This window comes from Lissotriton vulgaris, chromosome 3_1 (assembly GCF_964263255.1).
Source record: "Lissotriton vulgaris chromosome 3_1, aLisVul1.2, whole genome shotgun sequence".
In the NCBI taxonomy this organism is placed as follows: Eukaryota; Metazoa; Chordata; class Amphibia; order Caudata; family Salamandridae; genus Lissotriton; species Lissotriton vulgaris.
In genome coordinates this window covers 951,174,216-951,188,516 of record NC_141689.1, presented here as the reverse complement: position 1 = coordinate 951,188,516, position 14,301 = coordinate 951,174,216, and the positions used below count along the sequence as shown (strand labels likewise).

The 14,301-nt window shown below is 42.1% G+C and overlaps 1 protein-coding gene across 2 annotated transcripts; it reads left to right on the top strand.

Annotated features, from left to right (window-relative positions):
- Positions 1-16: 16 nt before the first annotated feature.
- On the top strand, positions 17-11,172 carry HNRNPK (heterogeneous nuclear ribonucleoprotein K). 2 transcript variants are annotated; one of them, XM_086961309.1, is made up of 15 exons: positions 17-253; positions 1,582-1,659; positions 1,787-1,884; positions 1,980-2,036; positions 3,081-3,124; positions 3,872-3,944; positions 4,112-4,225; positions 4,522-4,650; positions 5,157-5,464; positions 5,566-5,602; positions 7,438-7,488; positions 8,940-8,955; positions 9,051-9,118; positions 9,994-10,163; positions 10,700-11,172. In XM_086961309.1, the coding sequence occupies exons 2-15, from the start codon at positions 1,614-1,616 to the stop codon at positions 10,737-10,739; spliced, it is 1,251 nt and encodes a 416-aa protein (XP_086817435.1). In that variant the 5' UTR covers positions 17-253; positions 1,582-1,613; the 3' UTR covers positions 10,740-11,172. The 2 variants fall into 2 exon arrangements, with proteins under 2 accessions (XP_086817435.1, XP_086817434.1); XM_086961308.1 differs by having other exon boundaries at positions 133-253; positions 4,094-4,225.
- Positions 11,173-14,301: the final 3,129 nt, after the last annotated feature.

Sequence of the window (14,301 nt, the reverse complement as noted above, 5' to 3'; positions counted from 1 at the left end):
GGGACAGGAGGCGGTCACAGGAAGAGGTTGGGAAAACAAGTGATGGACTAAGAACGCCCAAAGGTTTACTGGCACTCAAGCTTAGCCAATGAACTAGCGCACACGGAGAAGGCGGGTTTATTCGCCAGCCTATCAGCTCGCACATGCTGTAGCGTCGGAGGCTCTCTGAGTAGATATTACAGTAAGGTGCAGTCGCATTTCCTCTCTACTTCAGTCCGTGTTGAGAGCGTGTGGGCCTAAGCGAGTGCGTGAGGTAAGAGGGAGCAACCGTTTTTTGTTAACGTTTCGGCACTGCTATAAAAGAGGAATAAGCTATACTTTAAATTATTCTACTTTGAATGCTTTACGTAGACTTTGGTTGGTAGGTTCCTGAACCCTTTTTTTTCTTTACTGGTGTGTGAGTGAGACGTAGTTTACGTGTATGCCGGTGGACGATACGGTGTTATAAGTACATTTCGGGCTTATACAGGATTCGGCTCCGCTTTTGTTCTGTTTGATGGCTATTGCTTCGCAGGTATATAGCGGGTATATGTAACACTTTTAACGTATCATTATTTTTTCTTCTTCTCAAGACGTAGTTGGGCGTAGGGAAGTATGGTAGTCGATAATTCCGGCTTCCTTTGTAGCGTTTTATTGTTGTGAGTGTGCACGGTTTTGAGGCCTGTGTTGCCGGGCAGATCGCGTGAGGCGCTGGTGCAGTGCGTGTAACGCAAGATGGCGGCGGTGGCCATGTTACTTTAGTGTGTAGACGGCAGCCCGGGAATGGCGGCCTGCAGCCGTTAACAACCTTGCCTTGAGACTACCCGTGTAATTCACCGGCCCTCGCTACTGGTGTTAACGGCGATATCCGTACTGGATACAGCAATCACTACTGGGTTAGCACTTCGCTTGTTGTTGAAGCGTACTGTCGGGGTTACTGAAGCCGCCATTATTGCCGCCTGCACGAAGACAAAATGGCGCCATGTAATGGCGTAAGAAATTGTATGTGGGAGGGCTGTCTTGTTGGCTGTAATAAAAGGCTCCAGGAAACGTTGTAGTTTGGTAACTTCTTTATTCATAAGGAACAACACCTTGCTGAGAACAGCACGAGGAGAATAGGCAAATACTACATTGGTGCATTGTATGTCTACTAAAGTGTTCCGATGTGGTGCTTGAAAAGTGCCTTTCTACACATGGAGTTGCAGTACTTCGCTTGAAAAGCATGCGCGTTTCCTTTAGGCTGTTAATCTTTAAACCGGACGTTTTATGGTGCCTTTCTACATGTGGAGTTGCAGTACTTCGCTTGTAAAGCATGCGCGTTTCCTTTAGGCTGTTAATCTCTAAATCGGACGTTTTATGGTGCTTTAGAAGTGCCTTTCTACATGTGGAGTTGTAGTACTTCGCTTGTAAAGCATGCGTGTTTCCTTTAGGCTGATCTCTAAACCGGACGTTTTATGGTGCATTGTATGTCTACTAAAGTGTTGTGTGATGTGGTACTTTAAAAGTGCCTTTCTACATGTGGAGTTACAGGATTTTGCCTGTAAAGCATGCGCGTTTCCTTTAGGCTGTGAATCTCTAAACCGGACATTTTACTTACAACAGGCTAAGTTTACATCCAGAAGGTTCTCAAGAAAATGGAGACTGAACAAGAAGTTGAATTCTCCAACACAGAAACCAACGGTAATGTGATTTATGCTATAGTGTAGTAAAGGGGTTGCATGTGTAGCGACTGTTCTTAACTGGAAGGTTTAGCGAGTCAAAGAACAGTAGCAGACATTAACGAGAACATTCACGGTGTATTATATAGGAAAACGCCCAGCAGAGGACATGGAGGAAGAACAGGCATTCAAAAGATCCAGAAACACAGACGAGATGGTAGAATTGCGCATTCTGCTCCAGAGCAAGGTATTTTAAGGATAGAAGTGGCCGCTGATCTTACTGTTATTATACCTAATCTCCCAGATTTGTTTTTTACTCGTGAACTGTTCATTTACATTTAGAATGCCGGGGCAGTAATTGGAAAAGGTGGCAAAAACATCAAAGCACTGAGGACAGACGTGAGTATTCACTAATTACGTTGTTTAGGGCTTATCAACTACTGGAAACGTTGCTAGCTAGCATCGAGTTGCATGAATCTAGTTTCTCAAGCATAGTAGATATCCTTGAACACGAGTCCGATAGAATATGTTATTAATATCGCTTATAGAAAGAGCCGTTAGCGTTAAAGTTATTCGGAACGCAGGTGAACACGCTTTTGTAACGTAAATCATTATATTAGGGTGATGTCGTAAGAGTACTGAACTACCAACATTACAACTAGCCCTCTGTTGCCGACAGTCGTGCGCTGCACTCCCATAAAAAAGTTTGTGTCCTCGACTGTACCTCACATTGCCATTACCCTCAGCATCTTATCCTGTAACCAATCTGAAATGGGCGTGGTCTAATGCGTGCTGATCCCGTTGGAGCGTGAGCAATGCGCAGTCCATATGCGAGGTCATAAAACCGATTGTTGTCGTTGGGTTTTGCTCTTACATGTACATTTTATTAAGTGACATGGGTCTTTACTAAAGTCCCTGAGCTAAACCATTTATTGTGGGCAGTGTTCTCATTTCAATACTAATAGATCCTGGTCTATTAATCATTATTTTGCATTGATTATAAGACTGTTCGTGCCCGAATTGGAGCGCTTTAATTTTCCCATCCTGATAAAAACCTGCCTGCTTTGAATGCCAATATTTTAATTAGAATCTGTAACTTAGGTCCACAAATGTTAAAGCATTATCCAGTATACGGTTACCTATAGTACAACTTGTTTCATTAATGAGTTATTGAGTATAGTTTGTATTACATTAAAATGTGTTGCTTTTCCCCCTTTTCCCTCTCCTTGTTTTTTTGGCCATATATCTCCGTTGCCCATGTACTGGATCGACCTGTCCCTGCGTTGCCCATCATGACGTTGGCCCATCCACCCCTGAACGCCCATGTGAACCCTGGTTGGCTTTGCCCAAAAATGTGCTTGTTGCTTAACGGGCACTATACCTGACAACTTCTGAATACCCATACCCAATGCCAACATCCACGACCGCCAATGACCAATGCAGTACAATGCCAGTGTTTCAGTCCCAGACAGCAGTGGCCCCGAGCGGTATGTCCCACAGTTTATGCCTCACTGCCTGATTAGCAAGAGAAATGTGTTTTATTATTACCTGCCTTTTATAATTAAATAGTAACCCCGTATAAAAATGTTATTGTCTTTATCGATTTTGTCTTTTTTCCCATAAGTATATATTGTCACTGAACTTTTATTACGTAAGTTTCCCACCCAAAATCCACTAATTTCAATGGAAGGAGCACAGTTTAAAAGTTTCGCATTTTGCTGCATCATACATCAAATTATTTCTATATTTTCTTGCTCTGTCTTTGTGGCCCACCTTGCTCTCCCTCCCAACATCTTTTCTGGCGAGTTCTAAGTCTGGTTCACTTTCACTTCTCATGTTTGTTTGTCTCGTGTCCTGCATTTCTGTTCTTGCAGAGCCCATTAGTTACCTACTTTCTAACTTATCTCCATTTCCTTGCTCAAGATATAATGTTCTGTTCCACCACTTGCATATTCCACTTACCTATAACTTGTCAGGTGTGCCATTGGTAGAAAGGTGGGAATTCTAATCTAGTAGGGGGGGGGGGGGTAATCGCTGCTTTAGTTCTGCGCTAATTATTGCCCATTTAATCTGAGCCCTTCCACAAATCCGTAACTATAGTGCCATGTAGGCGTTAATAATGCATGTTCTCGTAGACTTCCGGGTGGGCGTTTTTGTTGGTTGCGACACTGAAAAAGCCACTTGCTGCACACTTACTCTATTCTGTTCTGCTTTATGGTACTTTCCGTTTTCAGCATATTGAGCATCAGCGCGGACATAGAAACAATTGGAGAAATACTGAAGAAAATTATTCCCACCTTGGAAGAGGTAGGTTTTAAATATCGTACTTGTATAACCTGCCCACAATGCCTTAAAAATGCTTTCTTAAAACTGTTTTACCTGTTAGTATTTATGTATATGAAATGTATATTGATGGGGAGTTTTCACTTTATTTTTACCAACTAACTTTCTAATAGTCTCTATTTAATCTGCAGTACCAACACTTCAAAGGAAGCGACTTTGATTGTGAACTAAGGCTATTGATTCACCAGAGTCTCGCAGGTGGAATTATTGGTGTGAAGGGTGCGAAAATCAAGGAGCTCAGAGAGGTACTGAGCTGTTACTTTACCTTACACCCCCGTTCCTTTTTCGTTAGTCACTGGTCCAGCCCACGTTGGTAACTTCGAGTCACTTGCTTAGAAGACCACGAATGAAAATGTCTCCTACAATGGATACTGTTTTATTAAACTCCATTTCAGTAATTCGAATTAATCATACTTAGCAAGTAGTCCAGTGGATTGTTATGAATCCACATATCCCCCTTTACTTTACATAGGTTAAAAATGTCTTTTATAAATGGGTATTATACTAATACTGTTGAATTCAACGTCCGTTTTCTTTTTAGAACACCCAGACTACCATTAAGCTCTTCCAGGAGTGCTGTCCTCACTCAACTGATCGCGTTGTTCTAATCGGAGGAAAACCTGACAGGGTTGTTGAATGCATCAAAGTTATTCTTGACCTTATATCAGAGGTAACTGCCTATCCCGTCTAATAGCTTTCCGAATGTAGCTCGATATTCCGTAACTACACCTTTAGAGCTCGGTGCGAGTGATCATGTAAGATTCACCTCGATGGAGCCCACCCCTAGATTACAAACCCACAATAAAACTAAGCCTGCTATATTGTATTCCTCCATAGGAGGTGGGTGGTGCTAATGTGCTCCAAACTGCAGCAGGAGGTGTTATGATCATGGATAAGATGTACACAATGGAAGCTAGATGTGTAATGCTCCAGATAAGAATCGCGGTTGCTAATGGACTCCTTAACTGTAAGGAGGGAATTGTAAAACTTCACACCTGAAGCCCACGCCGCTCTCATCACATTTATCCCGTGTACTAAAAAAATAGTTTCAACTGCCTAAAATATTGACTTGATTAAGATTCATAGTGTCAGAAATTTCTACCCTTTGGATGCGTGTGATTGTTGGTCTGTTTCACTTGTTTTTGTTTACTAACTTTGCGTGTTTCCCACCTCAAGTCTCCAATCAAAGGCCGTGCTCAGCCATATGATCCAAATTTCTATGACGAAACATACGACTACGGTGGTTTCACAATGATGTTTGATGACCGAAGAGGACGTCCAATGGGATTTCCTATGCAAGGTAGAGGCGGCTTCGACCGCATGCCCCCTGGCCGGGGTGGGCGTCCCATGCAACAGTCAAGACGAGATTATGACGACATGAGTCCGCGCAGGGGGCCTCTTCCGTTACCTCCTGGCCGTGGAGGTAGGGGTGGTAGCAGAGCACGCAATCTTCCTCTACCACCACCACCACCTCCCAGAGGAGGGTAAGTTGTCTTGTTTTTTATCTAGACACTTTATTTGTGGTGATGGCTGTTGACACCTTTATTTCTTTAGTGGTATTACATATCTACCTTTATTTCTTTAGTGACAGAAGAGGACGACCCGGCGAATATGACGCAATGGTAAGTTAATCTTTTCTTGTAAATAAGGCGAAGGCCTCTTGCGTGTATTTCGCTCTTGCACAGTGTAACTTACACTAGTGTAGTTCCACAACTGTTGGTCCTGTAATTTGGGCTCGGCATGTATTTGTATTCAGAATATTTTCGTGATGAGATCCTGAAGGGTGTATGCGAAACTCGGGTGAAGAGCGCCTAGTCAGCAGGGTAGCAGTTACCTCTTTTATCCATATTCTGTAGGTATCCATAACAAATGCCCAGAAAGAATTCGTGCACCGTAACCGTTAATGACGCTAACGGAATGAGTTATCCTCCATATCTTGGATGGTGTTCCAGACAACGCCACCAAATTTGTTACTAAAGCATTCCTGACCTCGCAACTCCACAAACCTAGACCAGTCATCCTCATTTAACATCGTGGCTATATCCTCTCTATTTACTTACCAGATTTGCTTTCCTAAATGACCTTTCCTGTGTTCTTTGCATGGATGTTTTTATTCTTTTCCACAGCGCATACTTCTGTTTCACCCCGTGGTTTTATTGCTGCTCTAGCATATCATCGTGATGTCAGTCTTTCTTATCAAAACCTTTCTTGCACCTAGAGCCTCCTGGAAGACTACAAATCTGCACGCGATAGCATGTTTTTGTTAAAGCATATATACATCTCAGGTTTCTCGTTGCTCTGGTTTGATCTTATAAAATCGACGCCAATAGCAATGCAGATTAGCGGATTCTGAAATTATTCACCTATAAAGTGCGACTTTCTCCATTGCTTATATACTGTTGCTGCCTTGAGGTCCATAAAGAACGGCAGCATACTTTCTTTTCCAAGGCTATGCCATTGGAAACATTGTTTGATGCGCCCTAGAACAGGGAAACGCTGAATCGTGGGGCATTAACGCTAGGATTGGAGTAGCACACGTTTACACGAGAAGCATAAGTTTGCCAGCAAAAATTAGTGTCCAGCCGACCATGGCAGGATAAAAATACGACCAATGCGTATTGCAAGCCGTACTCTACAGCTCGCTGCCTTGCAGCAGAGTAGGGCAACATCATTTTCCAGTTGCCCCAGGCTGCTGTGGCTTTCCTGGCACTACCATTATGCTTCAGAATACAATATAATAGTTATCCAACTCCTAGATTTAAATGCGCGTTTTGGATTTAAAACCTTTTTCTCCATGCAATTGCTTAAACATTCTAACTCATCCTGAACGTTTTTTTTTATGTTGGTGTACAAATAATATAGACCAGCAAAAGCTTCTTTTAAAGTAAGCTGGGCTGTACACGAGCTACTCGCATGTACCTGGGGAGCTACTGGAAGCTCACGAGCTACTTGGAGATGACAGGTCTTAAAACCATAATTCTGTGCACAGCTTCCCTTTGCCCGAAAAAAGGGCGACTAATGCGCAATCTACCTGAAAGTACTGAGGTCCTGAAGGGCGGTGGAATGTATGCGCGTTCATGTTTGAATGGTATGTGTGAAGAAATAAATCACGCTTAATACCGCATTGGTTCCCTCGGAATAGAATGGTCCAGCTGAGTTTATTCCAAGCTATCCTTGACGTGCGACCAACCTGTAGCATTTAACCACATGCGCGCTAGTGGAATTCTGCACCTATGCTGATATTTTAAAAAACCCATGTTACATGACGAGCTGGGCTCGTCATCAGCGTGCGAGGAGGCTACACCATGACGAGCCCAGCTCGTCATGAGCCTGGAAGGGGTTAAGGAAAATATTTCAGGCATACAATGCTATGATGTTTGTTATGAGTGTTTAGAGGGGCTTTGCGAATGGCTTCGAAATTAACATTTGACTAAAACGCCTTTTACTTTCATTCTAGTCTTCTCAAACTTATTATGACGCTGGACGACCTGGCGAATATGATGCAATGGTAAGGTTCAACTGTTTTTTTGTTAACATCAATTTGCCATGCTCCTTTTAGACTTAAGTGACCGTGTCGATCTTCAGAATCGTGGCATAGCACTTAAGGGTCTAATCAGATATTTTGATGTAACATTAGGTACTTCGGTCTTGTAAAGTGTGGCTTTGATTCGGCCCCTTAAATATGTCAGTAATGTAGTCTAGTAACTTGACTAATCTACTCGGCCTGTGAGCTGGTATCAAATTGTGTAATCCTAGGCAAATATTTTGTTTTATGGAGCCGGCTTTATCTCGGAGCGCGCTTGTAAATATGCACCTTCACTATTCCTGCTGTATAAAAACTTTCTGTTTACTAGACTGAATGTTTGCGCCACGTATAAGCAGAATCAAGCCCCTATATAGGTGCCTGGCTTTTGCTGTCACTAGGGGGGCTTTTGCTGTCACTAGGGGGGCTTTTGCTGACACTAGGGGGAAATTAGCCCCGCAAAAATTATGCTGGTATGTATGAACTCTATTATGCGAGTAGGTGGCTTGCAAAATAATGTTAAAGTTTCTATTAGGAAGGGTTTCCTTTCCTAATAGCGAGTCTGAATGGCATGTCGCTAAACACTCCCTAACATCAAAGAGGTTGTGTTTGCAGGCCTTTCCCAATAGGCTGCAAATTCCGGGCTGGTCCCTTGCGACGCAACTCATTTGGAATTGCTAACAGCCTCAGTCGCAAAATGGAATGGTTGTACATCTGGCCCTTAGTTCACTGTTAGCACTTATTTGGGCAGGAGCAGTAATAATTTCCGGTTCATGTTAAACTCACTTTTCATAAATATATTACTAAACCATGATGCACTGTCCTTTACATAAAGCCTATTTTCCCACTGACGTGTACTTTCACTGATGGTGCATAAACAATTTTTGGAAATTAGGTTTCAGTAAAAATATGTAAAATTTGCACATCACCAAGTAAAGTTCAGTCCTATAAACGGACTGAAATGTCTTCAAATATATTTTGCTAGTTATGAACAGTTCACTTGGCTCTTCCAGTTTTTATTAGGAAAAAGCCTGAGCTATTTCGGTGTTTTATTAGAAAAAAACTGGCCTTACATTTTTAATGATTTGCACAGTTCTATTGTAACGGTTCACTTTTCAAAATCCTCAAACTTGAGCCACAGAAAAATGTAGAAAGACTGACTTATCGAGTCTGAAAACCAGCAAATGTGACAAGATGAGATTTCACTTTGTATCAACGATGCCTTTAGGTCTTAAGTCCGTTTGTCTCAGAAGTTATGGCATTTCCAGCTCGATTTGTCCCTATAAATAACTACCTGATCGAGCTCTGAGTATTGGCTTTTAAAAAGTTAACTCTGCTGTTTAACATTTAGCGTCTTTACTTTTTAGCATTTTTAAATGTGTCTACTTTTTTTCCCCACCCCTTTCTTCCAAAATGTCGTGGCTGATTTTCTTCAGGGTGCATCTGGATATGGTAGGTGCCCTTCCTGTTTGTTTTATTTAAAGAGAATTATGTCGTGTTAGTGTAAAATAACTTGGAGGCTGATTTTGTTTAATGTTCTCATGTAGGAGGCCGTGGTTCTTATGGCGATATTGGTGGGCCTGTCATCACCACACAAGTAACAATTCCCAAAGACGTAAGTTTCTAAACCCCCCCCTTGTTTTTTTTTATTGCTCGACTGATTTGAGGCTTTGTGTTAAAGAATTGGCACCCGTTGCACTTTTTTAGTGAAAGCATTTTCCACCGAGCTAAAAGTTATGGGCCATAACATAATTATGTATAAAATTCGATTTTTTTTTATATACAAATGTTCTGTCAAATTGGTCTCCACATTTGATAGGCAATTGATGCAAACTCAGTTGGTTTGATAAGTAATTAAAAGTCAATTTTAGTGCAGAGCATCTTCAATCTCATTACAAAATGTGAACTATTACTGAATGAGCTTCCTGTCTGATTGTACGTTTTGTAAACTGACATTCTGGTTAGGTCGTGATCCAGCTGACCTAATTTGCGGCTAGGTATGTGGTGAGGAATTAATTAGGACTAGTTTGCACTGAAAAGGAATAACCTGACTTAGTGTAGGGAACGCCACCAGAAAACTGATCTTCAACTATAGTGTCTAGTAATTACCCTAACCCCTAACTGATGGGTAACAAACAAATGTCTATGGGGGTTGCAACAAGGTTCTGAGACTACATATAACTCTTATATCTCACAAGAATTGATCTGCAGGGTGCACTACGCAATCCACTCTTGTCAGCATGAATAACACTGTATTGGGCATAATGTTTCTTGTGCTCGACTTTGCAGTTGCTGGAAGGGTTTGTTGAAGAGTTCTAAGAACTAATTTATGAATCGTGCCAATGACTAAGTGTTAATCGAATCCTGAATTCTCCAAATATGTTAACATTAACAATATTAATGGTAGTTCCAGCGGTCCAAGTTATGTCCGTGTCTTGCCCTTAATTTGGAATCTTAAGTGTTTTAAGTGACTTACTCTTGCTCTTTCAGTTAGCTGGCTCGATTATTGGCAAAGGCGGACAAAGAATAAAGCAAATACGGCATGAATCGGGAGCTTCCATTAAAATAGACGAACCTTTGGAAGGATCAGAAGATCGGATAATTACCATCATTGGTACACAGGACCAGATACAGAATGCACAGTACTTGCTCCAAAACAGGTACAAGAAACAGTTGATCATCGAGATCCTTAGCGTACTTGCTCTAACCTGTTTTGCTCTTTTTAACTTCTCTATACATTCCCTACTAAAACGTACCTGCTAACCTCCCTGGAATGGAAGTTTTCTTTGGAACTGCTGCAAAATCAACTTGTATAAACTCAATTTACTTGAGCCTGTAGAAAAAATAGAAGATTCAGTGGATCTTGGCCTAGTTCTGTGTGGAAGACTAGTGATTTTGTTGTTTTTAGATAACTAAATTGACAACAAATCGCAGTCTGCCATATGGCACAGGCCATGCCTCTACAGGACAAGCTCAAATGGGTTGGTTTTGATTGATGTTCATTGCAGCATTTCACAACTAGCACTTTTTCTGCTATATTAACATCTTTGCTTGCCTTTCCTGCTGTTAACCTGATTAGTCGTGCACTGTTCCTTTTAAAAATGGCCTTGGCTTTCTTGTGGCTCAACTACTGCCTTAACTTGATGTGCATGCATACCTCTGTTACTGATGCAAATTTTTCCTTTCTTTTTTGTAGTGTGAAGCAGTATTCCGAAGACTATTCTTATGGGTTTTGACTTCTAAACAATTGAGGCACATACTCAAGGGTTATAATGTACAATTTATTTTAGTGTGGAGCAGCATTTTTTGGCAACTTTTCTATAAGACTAGTGAAGAATGAAGGAATCCTGCACCTTTTTTCTTCTGCGCTTCTGGTAAAGCCATCATTCCTCTGCTTCATTAGGTCATCTGCGTTTGAGGTGTAGCAGCATCTTTCCAGTTAACCCAACACTTAGTTCTTACGTGGAGTGGGAAGGGAAGTGTCTGAACGAGTTTTATTTTGGTTGTAAATTGTCCTGTTAAAATGTAACTATTGTGAAGACTGATGTACACTGCATCTTTTTGAAAAAGTTAGTATGTCCTGCCATGAGCTATGTGCAGAATGTGATGTTTTGTAAACATTTTATTATTTTTAAAAAATAAACTTCGAGAACCTTCTGTGTCAACTTGTATAGTGAGTAAATTGCTGGTTTTGTGAGGATTAAAAACGATTGTTTAAAGTGTCAACTCTGCAAGTAGTACTCTCATGGCTGTACTAGAGCCTAAGGGGCAGGTTTAATCCTTGTCGGACCATGTGAAGCCGAGGGGCGGTGAGAATGAATTCTGTTTGAATTTGGAGTGCTTGTTTGCGTTTTAGTTACTCTGGCTAACTGAACCTGCCTCGCAGTTAAGGCTACTAGATAAAGGGGCTGTAGCATGAGCAGTACCGAGATTACACTTGTGGCTGTTTAAAATAAAACGCTTGTTTTCTATTCTCACAAATAAAATTAATTTTAATGGAAGGTTTGTGGTGTCTTTATGACCTATGTTGATTTTATGCTCCTGGATTTCCTATGAATTAACTAGAGCAGTTATGTCCCGTTTTATCTGTCGTGGTAATTCCCTCCCTGCTGGAAACTGCCAAGTAAAAATAACATGGCCTATGGTAGTGCCACCTTGTCTTGTGGCTGTTGCATGTACGCACATCTGCGGGGCTTTCCTAGTCTTCCGAACGTAATATAGTTTTGGGAGATGTCCGCCATATTTACACCGTGATTCCCTATTCCTGTTTAGTAACAGTGAAGCTAGTCACATGCGTGCTTCTAATCTCTCCCTCTGGAATAGGGTCGTGCCTCTGCATAACCGACCATTAAATTGCAGTACCTTTTTTACTACTAGGTCAAATGGGTCAAGTTACTGCTTGACATGTACAGCAGGCCGTTTGCAAACGATGGCTACTTAACTTTAATTAGCTGCGATTTGTTTTCAAGTGATAAAATAGCGAAGCCATGCCACCGAATGCCTTTTTGTGCTGCATAAAATTGACTACCCATTATAGTATTAAGCAAGCATGTTGGATTCCTAGTATCACGAAGACCAGCGCAAGGCGCTTGAAACGTAGTTCTTGGGACATGTGTTTAAAAAAACCTAGGCTCTTACGCTGGGTAAGCGGAAAAGGAAATCGTTGCCCTGTAAATCAACTGTTATAAATGTGTAGTTACGTAGGTTCGCATGGTTTCCATGCGCCTGTCATCTAGAAGTTTCGAGCCTGGTGTAACTTAGCCCTTCACTGAAGGTGAAGCCGGTCCCATGATCCATGCAGACTGTTCTTGAGAATCTTTAAACGGCTGATTGTACGCATTAGGAATATGTAATTGTTTACACTTTTATTTTATGTAAAATAAAATTTTTATGGTATCTGTGCATACTCTTTCTGACATGTCGAGCAAAGTAAAATATCCTTGCTGACTACTTTAACCCACTGAGCTCACATTGGTGCCACTAGGATGAGGGTCGTGGAGACCATTTTTAATGGGGGAGAAGCGGCGATGCGTCTGCGAAAATCCCTGTAGAGTTGGTGCACTTATCATAAACTATAGATACCGCTTTAGGCACCTTTTTGTTAGATTTGCGGGTGGAGGAACCACTCATGGAGTTGATGCGCCCTGCTTCACAAGTCTACAAAGATGCCAGCCACTGGAAGGGAGCAGGTCCTCGTGCAACAGTTCCGTCTATCTTGCCCTCAGTCCGCTCGTTTCTCCTTTATTACCAACCTCTGCACCAGGACTTAATCCGGCTTTGGCGCGACCCCCGCCCAAAAAAAATTAAGCGGGTCCTAGTGCCAGCACCTCCTGCATCAGTTCTGCCCACAGTCTACCTACTGTGGCTCCTACTCGTTTCTTGATTTGTCCTGCCATTTTTGCCCGGTTTCTTTTTCTGCTAGTCTTCCTGCCGTTTCCGCAAGAACTGGTTTTCCGGCTGAGCCTTCACACCCTCTGTGCCCAAATACCCCTGCACCCTACAAATGCCGTTTGAAGGTCTATTGCCATAAGGCGATGGGGCAGAGCTCACAAAGTTGTGCTCAATCCTATTAGCGTTGGTATGAGTCTGGTAATGGTCATCTGCAGAAGTGTCTTGAGTGAAGCCAGCCTAGTGACGGGTTGCAGAGCTGGTTTTTATCAGCTCTCGAGCTTTCCATGGACCCGCCACTCGTATTCACTGACTTGTGAGGCACTGTTGGAATAGGTGCATGTGGTGCAATTTTTATGCCAGCATTCACTAACTGTTGCGGTGATGATTACATAGAGTAGGTGCCATTTCTCATTGGTGTGTGGGTACTGACTGGACATTTGTAGTTGCAATTGGTCTTGTAAGGTAAGTGGTTGGACCGGGTAGTATGAAATTTTATGTATGAGCCCGGTTTGACTAAAAGTGGATTATTAGTTTGAGTGGTTTGAGACCTCACCATATGTCTCCATTCTGTATGGGGTCACTTGTAACCATAGCTCTGTCCTAGGGGTGGTGGCCGAAATCAGTAAGGCTTATTTTGAAACTACATCAGAAAGTATGGCACATCCCTGCCACACAGCATCCTGCTATTTTGTGAACATTCTAGAATCCTTCCAGTGTCAATTTTTACATTGACTGGCCCACAAGTACCAAACTAATGTTCATGGCATGAGAGGTATACAGTTACCTTACCCACCCGTTTTTTTTTTCTTTCTATTTGACCATAGCATCGCACTAACGTGAGTGCAACAGTCTAGGCCTGTTCCTTGACATGAGTTACGGTATTTAACTGCTCTGTGGCCTGGAGAAGCACACAAAAGTTGCCCCAATTTTGATAACTTGCCGCATCAGTTTACGATTTAGTGGCAGTGTAGTGTTTGAGAATCCGTTTCTGTGGCCAGCCTATTTTCTCTCACCTAGGCAGCGCATGGACTGTCAAGACCTGGTGTATGGGTATTATAGTCCTTTCTGTTCATTGGTCCGTAGCTAACATTTGTCCCCCATCTTTTCTCTTCTGGTCACGTCCCAGACTGTCAGTTACATGCACTAGTTGAGTTATTCATACGCGCTACTTTTTCTTTTCTCAGCTGATAGTTTCCTGCTCTAGTTTGCGTTTTTTTTTGCAGTTTTATCACACTAACTTGACCCGAAGATGTCGGAGCGCTTTGCATGAGCACCAGTTTTATTACAGATAGACACATTCCTTTTTAGGCAAATGGAGATTAAGTGATTTGCCAGAATCAGGATGTTGGAGCCTTTTGCCAGACTCCAAGCCTGGTAGCTCAGCTTTAAAGTTAGCTGTTCTAGCCT